Source organism: Borostomias antarcticus, assembly GCF_949987555.1.
Source record: "Borostomias antarcticus genome assembly, chromosome: 8".
NCBI lineage: Eukaryota > Metazoa > Chordata > Actinopteri > Stomiiformes > Stomiidae > Borostomias > Borostomias antarcticus.
The window spans coordinates 14,864,973-14,880,916 of NC_140241.1; the positions used below are offsets into that span (position 1 = coordinate 14,864,973).

The 15,944-nt window shown below is 46.1% G+C and overlaps 1 protein-coding gene across 1 annotated transcript; it reads left to right on the forward strand.

The window, feature by feature from the left end:
• Window positions 1-824: 824 nt before the first annotated feature.
• LOC311312713 (septin-7-like) lies at window positions 825-15,744 on the forward strand. Its single transcript, XM_084442693.1, has 12 exons — window positions 825-921; window positions 2,806-2,912; window positions 3,676-3,776; window positions 3,932-4,066; window positions 7,258-7,375; window positions 7,613-7,705; window positions 8,091-8,187; window positions 12,132-12,183; window positions 12,494-12,622; window positions 14,030-14,165; window positions 14,405-14,547; window positions 14,712-15,744. The coding sequence occupies exons 1-12, from the start codon at window positions 912-914 to the stop codon at window positions 14,749-14,751; spliced, it is 1,161 nt and encodes a 386-aa protein (XP_084298819.1). The 5' UTR covers window positions 825-911; the 3' UTR covers window positions 14,752-15,744.
• Window positions 15,745-15,944: the final 200 nt, after the last annotated feature.

Genomic DNA, 15,944 nt, shown 5'->3' on the forward strand with positions numbered 1-15,944 from the left:
ATATATTTGTTTTTTCAACTGCTTACTGTGGAAATCAGTCGGTTAAAGTTACACTTTTTATAGCCAATTAATAGTACTGTAAATGGCAGAAACTTTGGCCTACTTCTCCTTGTACACTTCCCCTTGTACACCTGCCATCACTTCAGTCGACCTGTGTACTGAACTAGAAACATCTCATCTCAGAAGCAGCCAGTTTTCTCCCTCCTACACACTTTTTAAACATGAGAGGCAGTGGTGGTTTGCCTGGCTGAGCAGCAGTGCTGTTGTGGGTAGTTCTGATATCTTGCCTGTTAGCGAGGAGGAAGTCACATTTTTGCACTTATTCTGCAGAACCAGAATATTACTCAGAATACACGTAACTTGACCATGATCAGACTCAGAGATTACACACGGACTGAAATTCTCTCTCACAAAAAGACAAAGCCAACAACAACTGTATAGCCCTAGATGGTGCCACTGACATTTTAATCAGCGAATGGGGGACTTTGTATGGCGCTCTCCACTACTAGCTCAAGAGGCATCATTACGCCTCAGGCTCTATGGTTTGGGAGCTTGACTGACTTGGAGTTGAACTGCATGTCAGTCTAACGCAGGTGGATTCATGTGTTCTCTTCTCTCTCCTTCCCTCTGGAACGGCTGTTCTCTTCACATCGGACTATTGGATCATCATCATCTCTGTCCTTTACCCACCAAATAGCTGTAAGTATTGGTTATTTTTGTCTTTCATACATTTCTGTTCTCTATGAATCATCATAATCATGGTGTAACATTTTTAACGCCAGGATGATAGTGATATTTGTGTCCTTTTATCTTTTCAGCAACAAAAGAATCTGGAGGGATATGTGGGCTTCGCTAGCCTTCCCAACCAGGTGTACAGGAAGTCAGTCAAGAGAGGCTTTGAGTTCACCCTGATGGTTGTGGGTAAGGAAATATGAATATCATGCTTCATGTGTGTTTTGTTAAAAGTGTGTGAGAGAGAAACAGGCAGAGAGAGGACGGACGGACGGACGGACAGAGGACACAGACAGAGAGAGAGAGAGACACACACAGATGGGGAGAGAGAGAGAGAGAGAGACACAGACAGGGAGAGAGAGACAGACAGACAGAGGACACAGACAGACAGAGGACACAGACAGACAGAGAGACACACACAGACAGGGAGAGACACACACAGACAGGGAGAGACAGAGAGAGAGACACACACAGACAGGGAGAGACAGACAGAGAGAGAGACACACACAGACAGGGAGAGACAGACAGAGAGAGAGACACACACAGACAGAGAGACACACACAGACAGGGAGAGACAGACAGACCACAACTGCACGAGTACATGTCTTTGTTATTGTAACCACTTAGTCAAGGGGGAAAAGATAGGTTCTTTATTTGACTTAAGTCCTGGACTTTCTTGCCTTTCAAACAGAAACATGTAGATGTGAGTAGCCAGCCCTCTTCCCAGAGCTACTCTCCTGGAGTCCTGGACTGGGAGCTCAGGCACCGCTGGCTAATCAGACACTGTTTGAAGGGAAAATGTTTCTTTGGGTCAAAACCATTTCCTTTGGTCGGCCCTGTAGAATTCACCCGACACAGCTAAAAATAGCTCGGCCCGCATTTCTGTAGAGTCAGATTGTTTTCCAGAGCATTGGGTTCACTGTACACTGATGAAACTTTATTTTATCTAAACATTTCTTACCCACCAGAAAATGTCCTTTAGCAGCAATGTGTTGGATGATTCCAAAAATGTTGTGTTCTTGGGCCCAAATTGCAATCCTGACCGGTAGGCTACTTAGTATTTCTCACACGTGATCCGTCTGTCATGTCTGTAGGAATGTGAACGGCCTCAGACTGTGTTGTGTTGAAATACTTTGGCAATTGCAACATTTTCTGCTCTTTTGGTGTAACAGTTTCTTGAGTATTCGTCTTACCTTGTAACAGATGGGCTGGGCGCACGGACACACACACACACACACACACACACACACACACAGTATCACAACAGACAAGTTGAAGACTTTCTATATTAGTGCCAAATAAAATGCCAACATTTAATATGGAAGGCATACTCGTGTGATCCCTAGTCGCTCAGTCAGCAGCGAGCTCCACGTTCCAGACATCCAGATCCAGTAGAAGCAAATGAGGCGGTGTGGTTACCAGGGGAACGCTGTCAGAGAGCCCACCCCCTGAGTAGCAGAGGACAGGGGAAGACAGCAGAGCGCTGCTATCTTCCTCCCAGGGTTAGGGTTAGGGTTAGGCAGCCATTGTGTGCCTGGTTTCCATCACGGCTCCTCATGGACAGACATATTGACAGGGATGCTCTTCTGGTGGGAGTGGACATGTTGACAGGGATGCTCTTCTGGTGGGAGTGAACATGTTGACAGGGATGCTCTTCTGGTGGGAGTGAACATGTTGACATGTTGACAGGGATGATCTTCTGGTGGGAGTGAACACAATCAATGTGTGAAGTGCATTTTCCATAGGGGTATATCGTCTGTGTGTGTGTACGCCTATGTGTTGTGTGTGTGTGCGCATATGTGTGCATCTGTGTGTGTTTGTGTGTGCGCGTGCATGTGTATGTGTGTGTGTATCTGTGTGTGCATCTGTGTGTGTGTGTGTATCTGTATCTGTATGTGTGTGTGTGTGTGTGCGAGAGTGTGTGTATCTCTGTGTGTGCGTGCGTGATTTGAAATCCTGTGTATAATTACCAGCATCTCACCAGGCCTACATGTTGAAATAATGACAAGTGGACTTGCCTCCTCTTATTTGCTATAACAGTAACCAGTCTTTTTGAATCTTTTCCTCTCGCAGGTGAATCAGGACTGGGCAAGTCCACGTTGATCAACTCTTTGTTCCTAACAGACCTGTATTCACCAGAGTACCCTGGACCTTCACACAGAATTAAAAAGACTGTTCAGGTAACACCAAACTCGTCACGTTGTTCTAACAACACTGATATCCTAATAACACTGCCCTGTCTGTTCAACGTTTCAGTTACGACCAAGCAGTTCTATTGGCAGTTAGCGTTGATAACCAGCTAAAAACATTTCTATATCTCTAAATGTTATCTCTAAACTGTTATAAAATGATGTGTGCTGATCTTGCTGTTTGAGTGCCATACTATGTCTGGCTCCAAACACGCGCACACACACACACGTACGTACCCGCACGCACACACACACACGTACGTACACGCACGCACACACATGCACCCACACACGTACGCATGTACACACACACACGCATGCAAACACACACACACATACACACACACACACACCGCTATCTCCTCCATCCAGATGCTGCTGTGTTGTTCCTGGTTTCCCAGCATACTTTGCTAATGGCATAGCGTCTCTCTGCATGTTGACACTTGCCACTACTATCACACCACACATTTAGACAACCTGCACTGTGTCTGTGTGTGTGTGTATGTCTGTGTGTGTGTATGTGTCTGTGTGTGTGTGTATGTCTGTGTGTGTGAGAGAGAGAGGTCAGGATCACTGACTTACCTAGGTTGTGTCTCTGTCTTAGTCATTGGCTTGTGTCTCTTCCCTTCTTGCCTCCATGTTGCAACTTCTCCTGTTTCTTCAGAGCAAAATGAAGTGCAGCCTGTTGTGTCCAAAGAAAATGGTGTGTTTTATGTAATGACTGAGTCAGACTAGTCCCATCCTTCTATCCCAGGTGGAGCAGTCCAAAGTGCTGGTGAAAGAGGGGGGAGTCCAGCTCCTGCTCACCATCGTTGACACCCCGGGGTTTGGAGATGCTGTGGACAACAGCAACTGGCAAGTCTAAGATGAAGTCCCATGTTTGGCTCCCTCTTCATGGCTAGGACCGATGTTTAGTGTTGTTTTTCTTCTATAAAGCGGTGGCCATGTTGTGTCAGTGTGTGTGTGTGTCCTTGTGTCCCCCCCTGACTGGTACCTGTGTTGCCGTGCAGCTGGCAGCCAGTCATCGATCACATAGACAGCAAGTTTGAGGACTACCTGAACTCCGAGTCCCGGGTCAACAGGCGGCAGATGCCTGACAGCAGGGTGCACTGCTGCCTCTACTTCATCGCCCCCTCGGGGCACGGGTGAGTCCGAGAGAGGGAGAGAGAGAGGGAGGGAGAGAGAGAGATAGAGGGATGGAGAGAGGGAGAGAGAGAGAGGGAGGGAGGGAGAGAGAGGGGGGGGAGCTCAGACGGACGTTAAGCGGATGTTTTTCGTACAGTGTTTTTAGGTTGCCTTGCAGACAGACCGTACAAACCATAACTCCATTGCCTTCTAACAGCGGATGAGCCCAGACAGATGTCAGGTGGGCAAATTACCCAAATATTCCCTGGGAAGTATCAAACCATATCCATGTTTTCCCTGCCGCTCTAGCCTCTGAGGAGGTCCCTCTGGGCAGGGATCTCACAATAGCTGCTGGGAGCTCCAGGCTCTCGCTCCTTGTCAGATAGCCAGCGAGTTTGTGTATGTATCAGTCATAGGGCTTTCTCTCTCTCTCGCTCTGTCTCTCTGTCACTCTCTGTCTCCCTCTCTCTCTTCTATCTGCCCAACTTCTATGAGACATTGTGTCCATACAAGCCTGGCCTCTGTCTCCAGATGGGCTGTACTCCTGGCTGAAGATGAGCAGCATATGCCGGCCGCACACACGCACGCACACACACACACACACACACACACACACACACACACACACACACACACACACACACACACACACACACACAGCACCAGCTGACTGCTCTCACACAGCAGACTGAATGACCCTGACGCTGTGACTGAGAGGAGCAGAGAGCATCAGATGCTGCTCCTAGTTGAAGTGTGCCATTGTCCTAGCCTGGTATGACCTTCCCGATCTAGCGAGCTCACTGCTTCGCTCTGTAATATCGGTCTGGCCTTCGCCCCATAGAGAGCGATTATGTGAGAGGGGGTACTTGCCTTGACAGACAAACACCTTCAGCCAATGAGCGTTCAGCAAACCTTTGCCAAATCCAGTCGGAAGAACGGCAAAAACGTCTTTTCCACCGAGAAAATCCGCCAGTGCATACTCTTGTTCTTGTTTAAGTGTTGTGATTAAGTCTATTTCTGCAATAACTGCACTTATAGCTGCATTTATTCTTCTAACGTTAAAGTCGCACAGAAATGAAAAAAGCATTCTGTCCCATTTTAGTTTAGGTCACGTGCAATTACGACAACAGGTTCCTTAGATTTTAGGCCAATAATCTCACGACATCCACCCGTCAATCAACGCTATCCTTCTTTCGAATCTGTCTAAAGTTCTTAAAACCTGTCCACTTGTCAATGTTCCAATCAAATTCCTCTAAACATATGTCCCACCCTCATAGCTTGTTTGCGTCGGAAATACGTCAAACTACGTAAGTTAGATGATCTCAAACGTCCGTTTCTGTGCGACTTTAATGTTACCACTCGTTGCTTCGGGTGCCGCCATGTTTGTTTAGCGAGCGGCAGGGACACAAACCAATCAGGGGCTGCTTTCCACTGTGGGGCGGGACAGCAGTTAAAACGCAGTCCCTGATTGGCCCGGTATGGTCTGTATTTTGGCATAATCGCTCTGGAGGAGGCGAAGGCCAGACCGTTCTGCGTTAGTGAAACAGAATGTGAGCTCGCGAGAACTGGATGGTCGTACCAGGCTACCATTGTCCTCTCTCTGTCACCCAACCATTATCCTCCCAAACAGTCCCGTGTTGTTCTTCTCTAATTCCACCACAGAAAACCAGTATTGCACAACTCACAATTCAGTTTGATGCTCCCGAAATACTACTTCAGTTTTAGAGGGGTTTCTAGACTCGAGAGACCATCCTGATATTGCAAGCTCACATTGTTTCACTCCGCACATCAGTCAGGCAAAGATCGATAGAGATTAGTTTGTGCACTGTCAGAAAATGAATGGCCAGTCGGCGTTCTTTGAGGAAATACTAGCAGCCAGCTAGCAGCTACGCCCTGCGGGGTTTAGGTGTGACAACAGCGAGACGTTGGAACTGTTCATTCCAATACAACAATGGCGGAGGTTAGCTTAGATGGTGCTAGAGCATCAATTATATCTGAACTTCAGAGTTTCTTCAATGAAAGAAAAGCAAAGAACGACGACGAGAATATGTATTCGTTCTTCTCCCGACTGGCTTCATACGAATTTGATTTACTCGTGATTGACGGGGTTCATCCAACCACATGCCAAGTAGTTTTGAAAGTGCCCACCCTTTTCCAAACAGTTTCCAACCAAGCTTTCCCAGACAGTTGTGTAAACCAAACCGTCTGGCGTGTCAGGTTAGCCCTAACCCCTACCTCTGGGTTCCTCTCCTGACCACCCCTAACCCCTCTGGGTTCCTCTCCTGACCACCCCTAACCCCTCTGGGTTCCTCTCCTGACCACCCCTAACCCCTCTGGGTTCCTCTCCTTACCACCCCTAACCCCTCTGGGTTTCTCTCCTGGCCACCCCTAACCCCTCTGGGTTCCTCTCCTGGCCACCCCCAACCCCTCTGGGTTCCTCTCCTGGCCACCCCTAACCCCTCTGGGTTCCTCTCCTGACCACCCCTAACCCCTCTGGGTTCCTCTCCTGACCACCCCTAACCCCTCTGGGTTCCTCTCCTGACCACCCCTAACCCCTCTGGGTTCCTCTCCTGACCACCCCTAACCCCTCTGGGTTCCTGTCCTGGCCACCCCTAACCCCTCTGGGTTCCTCTCCTGGCCACCCCTAACCCCTCTGGGTTCCTCTCCTGGCCACCCCCAACCCCTCTGGGTTCCTCTCCTGGCCACCCCTAACCCCTCTGGGTTCCTCTCCTGACCACCCCTAACCCCTCTGGGTTCCTCTTCTGACCACCCCTAACCCCTCTGGGTTCCTCTCCTGACCACCCCTAACCCCTCTGGGTTCCTCTCCTGGCCACCCCTAACCCCTCTGGGTTCCTCCCCTGACCACCCCTAACCCCTCTGGGTTCTTCTCCTGACCACCCCTACCTCTGGGTTCCTCTCCTGGCCACCCCTAACACCTCTGGGTTCCTCTCCTGACCACCCCTAACCCCTCTGGGTTCCTCTCATGACCACCCCTAACCCCTCTGGGTTCCTCTCCTGACCACCCCTACCTCTGGGTTCCTCTCCTGGCCACCCCTAACACCTCTGGGTTCCTCTCCTGACCACCCCTAACCCCTCTGGGTTCCTCTCCTGACCACCCCTAACCCCTCTGGGTTCCTCTCCTGGCCAACCCTAACCCCTCTTGGTTCCTCTCCTGACCATCCCTAACCCCTCTGGGTTCCTCTCCTGGCAGACTGAAGCCCCTGGACATTGAGTTCATGAAACGGCTGCATGAGAAGGTCAACGTCATCCCTCTGATCTCCAAAGCAGACACACTCACCCCAGAGGAGTGCCAGCAGTTCAAAAAGCAGGTAGGTAGGTCCTAGTCTGGTCCTGGTCTAACCTGGTCCTAGTTTAACCTGGTCCTAACCTGGTCCTAGTCTAACCTGGTCCTGGTCTAACCTGGTCCTAGTCTAACCTGTTCCTAGTCTAACCTGTTCCTAGTCTAACCTGTTCCTAGTCTAACCTGGTCCTAGTCTAACCTGTTCCTGGTCTAACCTGGTTCTGGGACTGGATCTGATTTGTCTCTATCTCTCTGAACCTTTCAGATCATGAGGGAAATCCAGGAGCACAAAATCAAGATCTACGAGTTCCCAGAGACAGATGATGAGGAGGAGAACCAGCTGGTGAAGAAGATCAAGGTAGAGAATCTCTCTCTCTCTCTCTCTCTCACACACACACACACACACACATACATACATACATACATACATACATACATACATACATACATACATACATACATACATACATACATACACACACTTCATCCTCTCTCTCTCTCACTCACTCACTCACTCACTCACACTCACTCACTCACTCACTCACTCACTCACTCACTCACTCACTCACTCACTCACTCACTCACTCACTCACTCACTCACTCACTCACTCACTCACTCACTCACTCACTCACTCACTCACTCACTCACTCACTCACTCACTCACTCACTCACTCACTCACTCACTCACTCACTCACTCACTCACCCACCCACCCACCCACCCACCATTGTGTTTGTGTCCAGGAGCGTTTGCCCCTGGCTGTGGTGGGCAGCAACACCATCATTGAGGTGAATGGGAAGCGGTGCAGAGGAAGACAGTACCCCTGGGGTGTCGCAGAAGGTACACACACACACACACACACACACACACAGGACCAGGAGTTCTGTTATATCAGTACACTCACCACACAGATACACAAGGAGTTCAGTTATATCTCAGGTGTTCAGGTGTACCCTATAGCATTGGTCTTCTCTCCGTAACTACAGTGCAATTCATCACAGATAAATAAACATGTATATCTATATGAACAGGTACAGTTAGGTCCATAAATATCTGGACTTTTATATATTATATAATATTTTGAATTTTCATCATTTTGGCTCTGTACATCACCAACATGGACCCCCTTTTTAAAGGACCATAAGTAATTGGACAGTTGGCTGCTCAGCTGTTCCATGACCAAGTGTGTGGTGTTCCCTCGTTATTTCATTTACAAGGAGCAGATAAAAGGTCTAGAGTTTGTTTCAAGTGGTACATTTGGAATCTGTTGCTGTCAACTCTTAAATGTGTCCTATTATGCCAATTTTCAACAATGAATATGTCTTTGGGGTCCCCAAAACATTTCTTTAAGTATTTTTGCTGAAAATACCACTCAGAATAAGCATTCTAGCATGCCTCTATACCCCTCCTTTGACCACGAGATCAGATTTCTTGCTCCAGCATGCATGCGCACAGCGTGCAAACTGGCTATTCTCCGTCTGTAGGCTACACTCACGGCTCACATTCTCTACGCTACGATCGGCGTCCATCATATTCTAAGTCATCTTCTATATCCTCAAAATCTGATAAATATTCAGGCATATTGCACACAATATTCCAGGCACCAACAAGCCGATCGTAGAGTAGAGAATGTGAGCCGCGAGTGTAGCCTACAGACGTAACGGAGAATAGCCAGTCTGCGCACTGTGCGCATGCATGCTGGAGCAAGTTCAGAAGCTATTTCGTTTCTAAAGATCATATTACAGATGATTACAGAGTCATGTGAAAAACCACAACAAGCCCTCGCTCTATGTAAGCACAACTAGCGATTCATAAAGACAGATTGATGAAAACAACCGTTTCACGGTTTTTTTAGAAGCTGCATTCTCAGTGCCCCGTCCACCGCCATTACATGGATATACTTGGCTTGCACTGGATTTTAAATTTCTTCTACAGGCCTCCGAATTACACCAAAGTTATCTCGGTGAGTCAAACGTCTTATAATATGCCGTAAATAAGGTCCAGGTTGTCAAAAACGAGCATTCTCCTTTAAACTCTCAATTTCAAAGACTAGAAACTCACAAAGGTGTTAGTTGGCGTTCTGACATATAATTCGCCATAAAGTAAGATTCTAGTTCATCTGGAAAGGCTTTTAAAAATATTTAGCATATAACTATTTAGTCGCAGCACATACATGTGTAAACGTCCGCAAACTAGGTAGCCTAGCAACATAAACAATAACAATAGCTACCGTAAGTAGTTCCGGTTCCTGAATCCCCTCTGCGGATTGATCTACACATCTACAACGGTCGCTTCAATACAAGTCAATGGATTTCATAAAATGATCAATAAAACCCTACAGGATTCATACTTTGCGGCGAATTTGATGTCAGAACACCAACGGACACCAATTACCCCCTCGGTGAGCTTCTTGTCTTTGAAATCGAGAGTTTAACATGTTTTAGAAAGATTTTTCAAGGTGCCCACCCACATTCATTGTATGACCAAAACGGTGGTAGAGCAATTATCACAATTATCAGACTTTCTCAAAAGTGCTAGTTTTGTCAACCTTTTGATCTGAACCATTGTATATGATCATAAGTAACCTTAAAACAGGGCTAAACATGCATTTTCCCTTTACTACTCCTTTAACATTGTAGGCCAGGTAAAATTATTCTGGAGTCTTATCTACAGAAAGACAGCTGTGTTGGACTGTACAGACAATGTGTATTGTTGACTTTCATCAATAAGAAAAAGGATTCTGGCTTACGGAAATCAAGACTAAGTGAAAAATCAACCAATGAAATTAGCCCACACATATAAAACCGCGAACAATGTCATCAGTTGATATGTAACCTCATCTGTAATTTGTCAAAATGCTTGAAAGTGGGTGTAGGGTAAGACAGTTCTCGGAAGTCCTTACATTGGAGTTCCCATTGACATTTTAACATTGGGACGGTTTATCTAATCAAAACTTGTCATGACTGTCCCGTCATTCACATCACCTGTCAATCACGTTACCCACTTTAGCTATCTAGCTAACTTTGCTTCCTGGAGAGTGGGCTAATAGGCCTAGTAGCCTAGTAGGCTAGTAGTAGCCTAAACACCGATTAGTGAAGTAGGGGAGTAGACTATTGAGTGCTGTGCTGTGCCCTAAGGGGGTGTATTTTATCGTCCTGTAATTCCTCTTCGTGGTGCTTGGCCATTGTTGTCATATAATGGCTCTGTAGTTTATTTAGTGTGTCCCTAAAAGCTTGGTTGTTTCGGCCTAAATATTGCCCTCTTATTCACTCACTCTCAAATGATTGGCCTTTGTTGATGTCTTAAACATCAGTAGCCTGGGCTACTGTAGTTTTCCTGTATGTTTTTACATATAAAAATGCCAGTACTCAGTGCCCTTCTGGTGCCGTGAAACCTCCCATCAGGGCATGCTTTGAAAGCGCACCCCCCAAAAAAATAGTGCGCGCCCTTGTCACCTTTTACACCTCTGACCCATTTTCATGCCTGAGAGAGTTTATCTGAAAATCCTGCAATACTGACCCAGGTTGGAAAAGCAATCGGGCAAAAAATGGCTAGAACACACTGCCAGTGTTTTGCCAATTTCAGCGGAATGTTGCCATCAAAAATAAAATGTATCCACTCAGCTCTGCTGTCCTTTGAGCTTGGGAGAGAAGACTTCAAGAGAAGACTTCACCTGAGTAAATACAGAGGGTTCACCACAAGATATAAACCATCGGTGAGCCTCAAAAACAGGAAGACCAGATTAGGGTTTGCCAAAACACATTTAAAAACACCTGTACAGTTATGGAACAACATCCTATGGACATGAGACAAAGATCAACTTTGTACCAGAATGATGGGAAGGAGGATGGAGGAGTATGGAGAAGGAAAGGATTTGCTCATGATCAAAGCATACCACCTCCTCAGTAAAGCATGGTGGTTTAGTGTTATGGCGTGGACATGTATGGCTGCCAACTGGTTCCCTTGTATTTATTGATGATGTGAATGCTGACAAAAGCAGCAGGAAGAATTCTGAAGTGTTTTGGGTAACATTATCTGCTCATATTCAGCCAAAAGCTTCAGAACTCATTGGATGGTGCTTCACAGTGCAGATGGACAATGACCTGAAGCATACTGCAAAAGCAACCAAACAGATTTCCAAGGCAAAGAGGTGGAATGTTCTGCAATGGCCAAGACCTGAATTCTGACCTGACCTGAATTCTATTGAGCATGCGTTTCACCTGCTGAACACAAAACTGAAGGGAAACCGCCCAAAGAACAAGCAGGAACTGAAGACAGTTGCAGTAGAGGCCTGGCAGAGCATCACCAGGGACGAAACACAGCATCTGGTGATGTCTATGGGTTCCAAACTTCAGGCTGTCATTGACTGCAAAGTATTTGAAACCAAATATTAAAGATGACAATTTAATTAAAGATTGTTAGTTTGTCCAATTACTTTTGGTTCCTTAAAAAGGGGGGGGGGGGCACATATTAAATGGTTTGTAATTCCTCCACTGTTCACCTGATTTGGATGTAAATACCCTCAAATTAAAGCTGAAAGTCTGCACTTAAAGTACATAGTGAATGTTTCATTTAAAATCCATTGTGGTGGTATACAGAGCCAAAATTATAAAAAAATGGCAATATAGAAATATTTATGGACCTCACTGTATATTTAAATGAACATGTATAGCTGTACTGTTTTTGATGAACAATGTGATTTTCATGTGTACATCATTCATATTCTACAAACTTGAGTATTCCAAAAGGCATGTCTAAATATTGCTTTTGCTCTTACTCTGCAGTTGAAAATGGTGACCATTGTGACTTTACCATCCTACGAGACATGCTCATCAGGTACAAAAGCTGCAAACCATATTCTCCTCAAACATGAATTTGAAGCAGGAAGTGTCTGGTCCAGTGGTTGTTAGCCAAGATCCATTTCCCCACACTCCTCATTTACTTCTACTTTAGTATGCACTTATTCACTTTACCTAGTAGAGTTAAAATAGTGTCAGTTCCTGTCCATCCATCAACACCACTCTACCTTTTTGGAAAAATAAGAGTGAATGAGCTTCAGCTTCAGGAAGAGTAATCCCCACTCAGGGATGAAGCACGGGTGTGTCTGAGGAGCCAGCGTCCTCATCCGTCTGTCCCTCTCATCCAGGACCCACATGCAGGACCTGAAGGATGTGACTAACAACGTCCACTACGAGAACTACCGCAGCAGGAAGCTGGCTGCCGTCACCTACAATGGTGTGGACAACAACCGGGTCAAGGGTCAACTGTCCACCAAGTGAGTCCCCATGACGGCCGTGGCCGTGTCATCGTTATGTTGAGTTTTTCCCATTGATGATGTCAGATTATGGCGGGCAGTTCTTTGGGTTGCCCTTTTTTCCCCATACTAGGTCTTCAGTGAGTTAAGGTACTGTGGTACTCATCAATAAAACTGCTGCTGTCTCGTACTCGTATGTGGCCTTAACAAACAGGCGCTTGTCATTTGCCACACTTAGCTCTTAGCTTTCATACTGACAAGTCTCACGCAGCCAAGCACCAACACAACGCTACTAATTTATGGCTTACACACACGCATGCACACACACACACAAACACACACATAGTCTGGATGGTAGTTTTGTTGGAGAGCTTTGTTTCTGGTTTACTGTGTGAAAGTAGCGTTTTCTGTTCTAGATCATTTTTCTGTAGTTGGTCGGCTTCTCGTTTAGTGCATGGTCTGATCACTGCATGCTAAGTGTGTATGTCTCTGTTTTTTTAGAATTGACCCAGTTGAAGGCATGTAAGTGGTCATTTTGTTTTTTTCAGAACCTCCTGTTATTACTCTTAATTTTTCTCCTGTCATCTTCATCTGACCTCTTCCTCCTCCTCGTAGTGTGATGGGTTTTTAGTTTTCCCCTCTTGTCCTCCACTGGTTGTAGAAAATGTATCGTACACATTTTCGTTCATGCAGTTCAGTAGTTGGTCACGTCATGTGGACATTGTGCAGAATAGTCTTCATTTTGAGTTTTGAATTATATTACTATAAAGAGTTCTTACATTTCCAAAAGCATTTTCATAAGGTTATTATTGATAACATTTTGCTAACATCATGAAGCGCTACTACTTTTGCTGCCACGGTTATGCTAACGGCTAACTCCAACTGCCACGGTTATGCTAACAGCTAACTCCAACTGCCACGGTTATGCTAACGGCTTACTCCAACTGCCACGCTTATGCTAACAGCTAACTCTAACTGCCCCGTTTAAGCTAACAGCTAACTCCAACTGCCACGGTTAAGCTAACAGCTAACTCCAACTGCCACGGTTATGCTAACAGCTAACTCCAACTGTCACGTTTATGCTAATGGCTAATTCCAACTGCCACAGTTATGCTAACGGCCAACACTCCACTGCTCTGTGGGACTCCCCGCACTCCTTCTGTTGGACCGGGTGGGGTTTTCCTCTGTGTCGCAGCCCTGCTGGGTCCTGTCGTTCCGTGGGACACCTCTCCTGTGTGTGTACACCGCTCCCTTTCCCAGCCCCCCCGGGGAGACTGGACGGCACTGCTGTATGGACACCGCTGTACTGGTGGTCATGGTGATGGTGCACCATAGCATGAGTCTCACTGACTGACTGCGTGTGTGTGTATTCGTGCTTGGTGTGCGTTTGTGTGTGTGTGTTCGTGCTTGGTGTGTGTGGCCCTGCAGAAGCCCCCTAGCTCAGATGGAGGAGGAGCGCAGGGAGCATGTGGCCAAGATGAAGAAGATGGAGATGGAGATGGAGCAGGTGTTTGAGATGAAAGTCAAGGAGAAGGTCCAGAAGCTGAAGGACTCTGAGGCTGAGGTTAGTGGGCTAATGGCTTACTGTGCGTGTGAGGGGGGGGGGGGGGGGGGGTTGGCTACTGGATGTTCCACTTCCTGAAAGTCACTTCTCAGTAGATGTGGGCATGTGTGTGTGTGAACGGATGTGCTCTCTAGACTAGCACCTCGTTGGGTGTTGGATGTACAACATGAGTGAGAGTGTGTATGCATGTGAAAGTGTGTTTTTTGTGTTTGACACGCCCTCTCCGCCTGGCCGCTCAGCTGCAGCGACGTCATGAGCAGATGAAGAAGAACCTGGAGGCGCAGCACCAGGAGCTGGAGGAGAAGAGACGCCGCTTTGAGGATGACCGGGCCGGCTGGGAGACCCAGCAGCGCCTAGAGCAGCAGAAACTGGATGCCTCCAGGTAGACTGATCACTCTGTCTGTGTGTGTGTGTGTGTGTCTGTCTCTCTCTCTCTCTCTCTCTCACACACACACACACACACCTGGCTTACCCTTTTCGTCAGTGTCATCTCCATCCTAGAGAAAGTCTGCTCTCTGAACTTATTTCTGCTCGTCTCCTCCACAGAACTCTGGAGAAAAACAAAAAGAAGGGCAAGATCTTTTAGTATTGGTCTCTGCAGAACCTCCAGGTTGTACTTGGTTTGCCCACATTGCCAGCCCAGGAAAGCCATGATGTGTGACACTGACCCCAACAGTACAGCTCTGGTCCAGCCCAACCGCGGCTCTGCATGTACTGTCACTAAAGACCACCAGAGAGACTCATCCAAGGAATATGTTTACTGTAATGTACCTTCTTAGGCAGGCCAGACCCAAATTGTAACTGATTTTCTGCCGAAATTCTGCCCCCCCACTTCCCAAGCTTGCATTTTGTATTTAGCGACTGATGTCTACAGTTTAAAAAAAAATTCTAACTTGTACAATCATGTTTCGGTTGTTTTATTTGTTTACAGGCTAAAAGAAAGGCACAGTATATATCTATATGAACCTGATCTTCCATAATGTATAAAAGTTAGAAAAGGAAATGGCATTAACAAAATCCTTTTATTGGTTAGCAGGTAAACTGAACAACCCCTTCATGCAATGTAGCCTGATGTTAAACACGAGTCTCCAGTCACGCTCTCACCTTGTGGACACAACTAACGGGACATTGAAAGGCTGAAATGCACCTTCGGCTTTTTATAAATATGGCTAAAGCTTTGTCTTTTGTTTTTTCGCCAAAAATGTAACGCGTTTCTTCTGTGTTTAGCAATGTCCACTAGCCTTGTACCACCATTTATAACTTCATAAGTGTTATATTTCAGTTAGTTTATTTTTATATATACCGAGCCAGCTAAAGTAATGCTTTTTTGTATGTTAGAGAGTTCTTCTGAGACTTGGGTCCCTTTCTCTTGAGGATTGACTGTCAAAATACACCTTTAGTAGTCTGCAAGGAGCTAAAAAAAAAGATTGAACTGATGAACTGATTTTGTACTTGAGATCAGATGATTGTGGGAAATGAAAGTCAACATCACATTTTTGCTTTGGCTATGTACTCCATCTTTGTATTTTTAATTTTATTTTTCATTTGTATTGTACAAAGTCACGTAATAAACCTGTGATAAGCCATGTAAAGGCATGAATGCTTGTAACATGACATGATATATCACTACAGTTCCTACATGATGAACACCATCATGCCACATACCATGACATACACACAGATTTACATATTTCAGTATAGTTCTTCATACAATCTATATGACCATCTGTTTGTGGCTGTATATGATATAATGGGACTTCAGTTTCTATGTAATATACC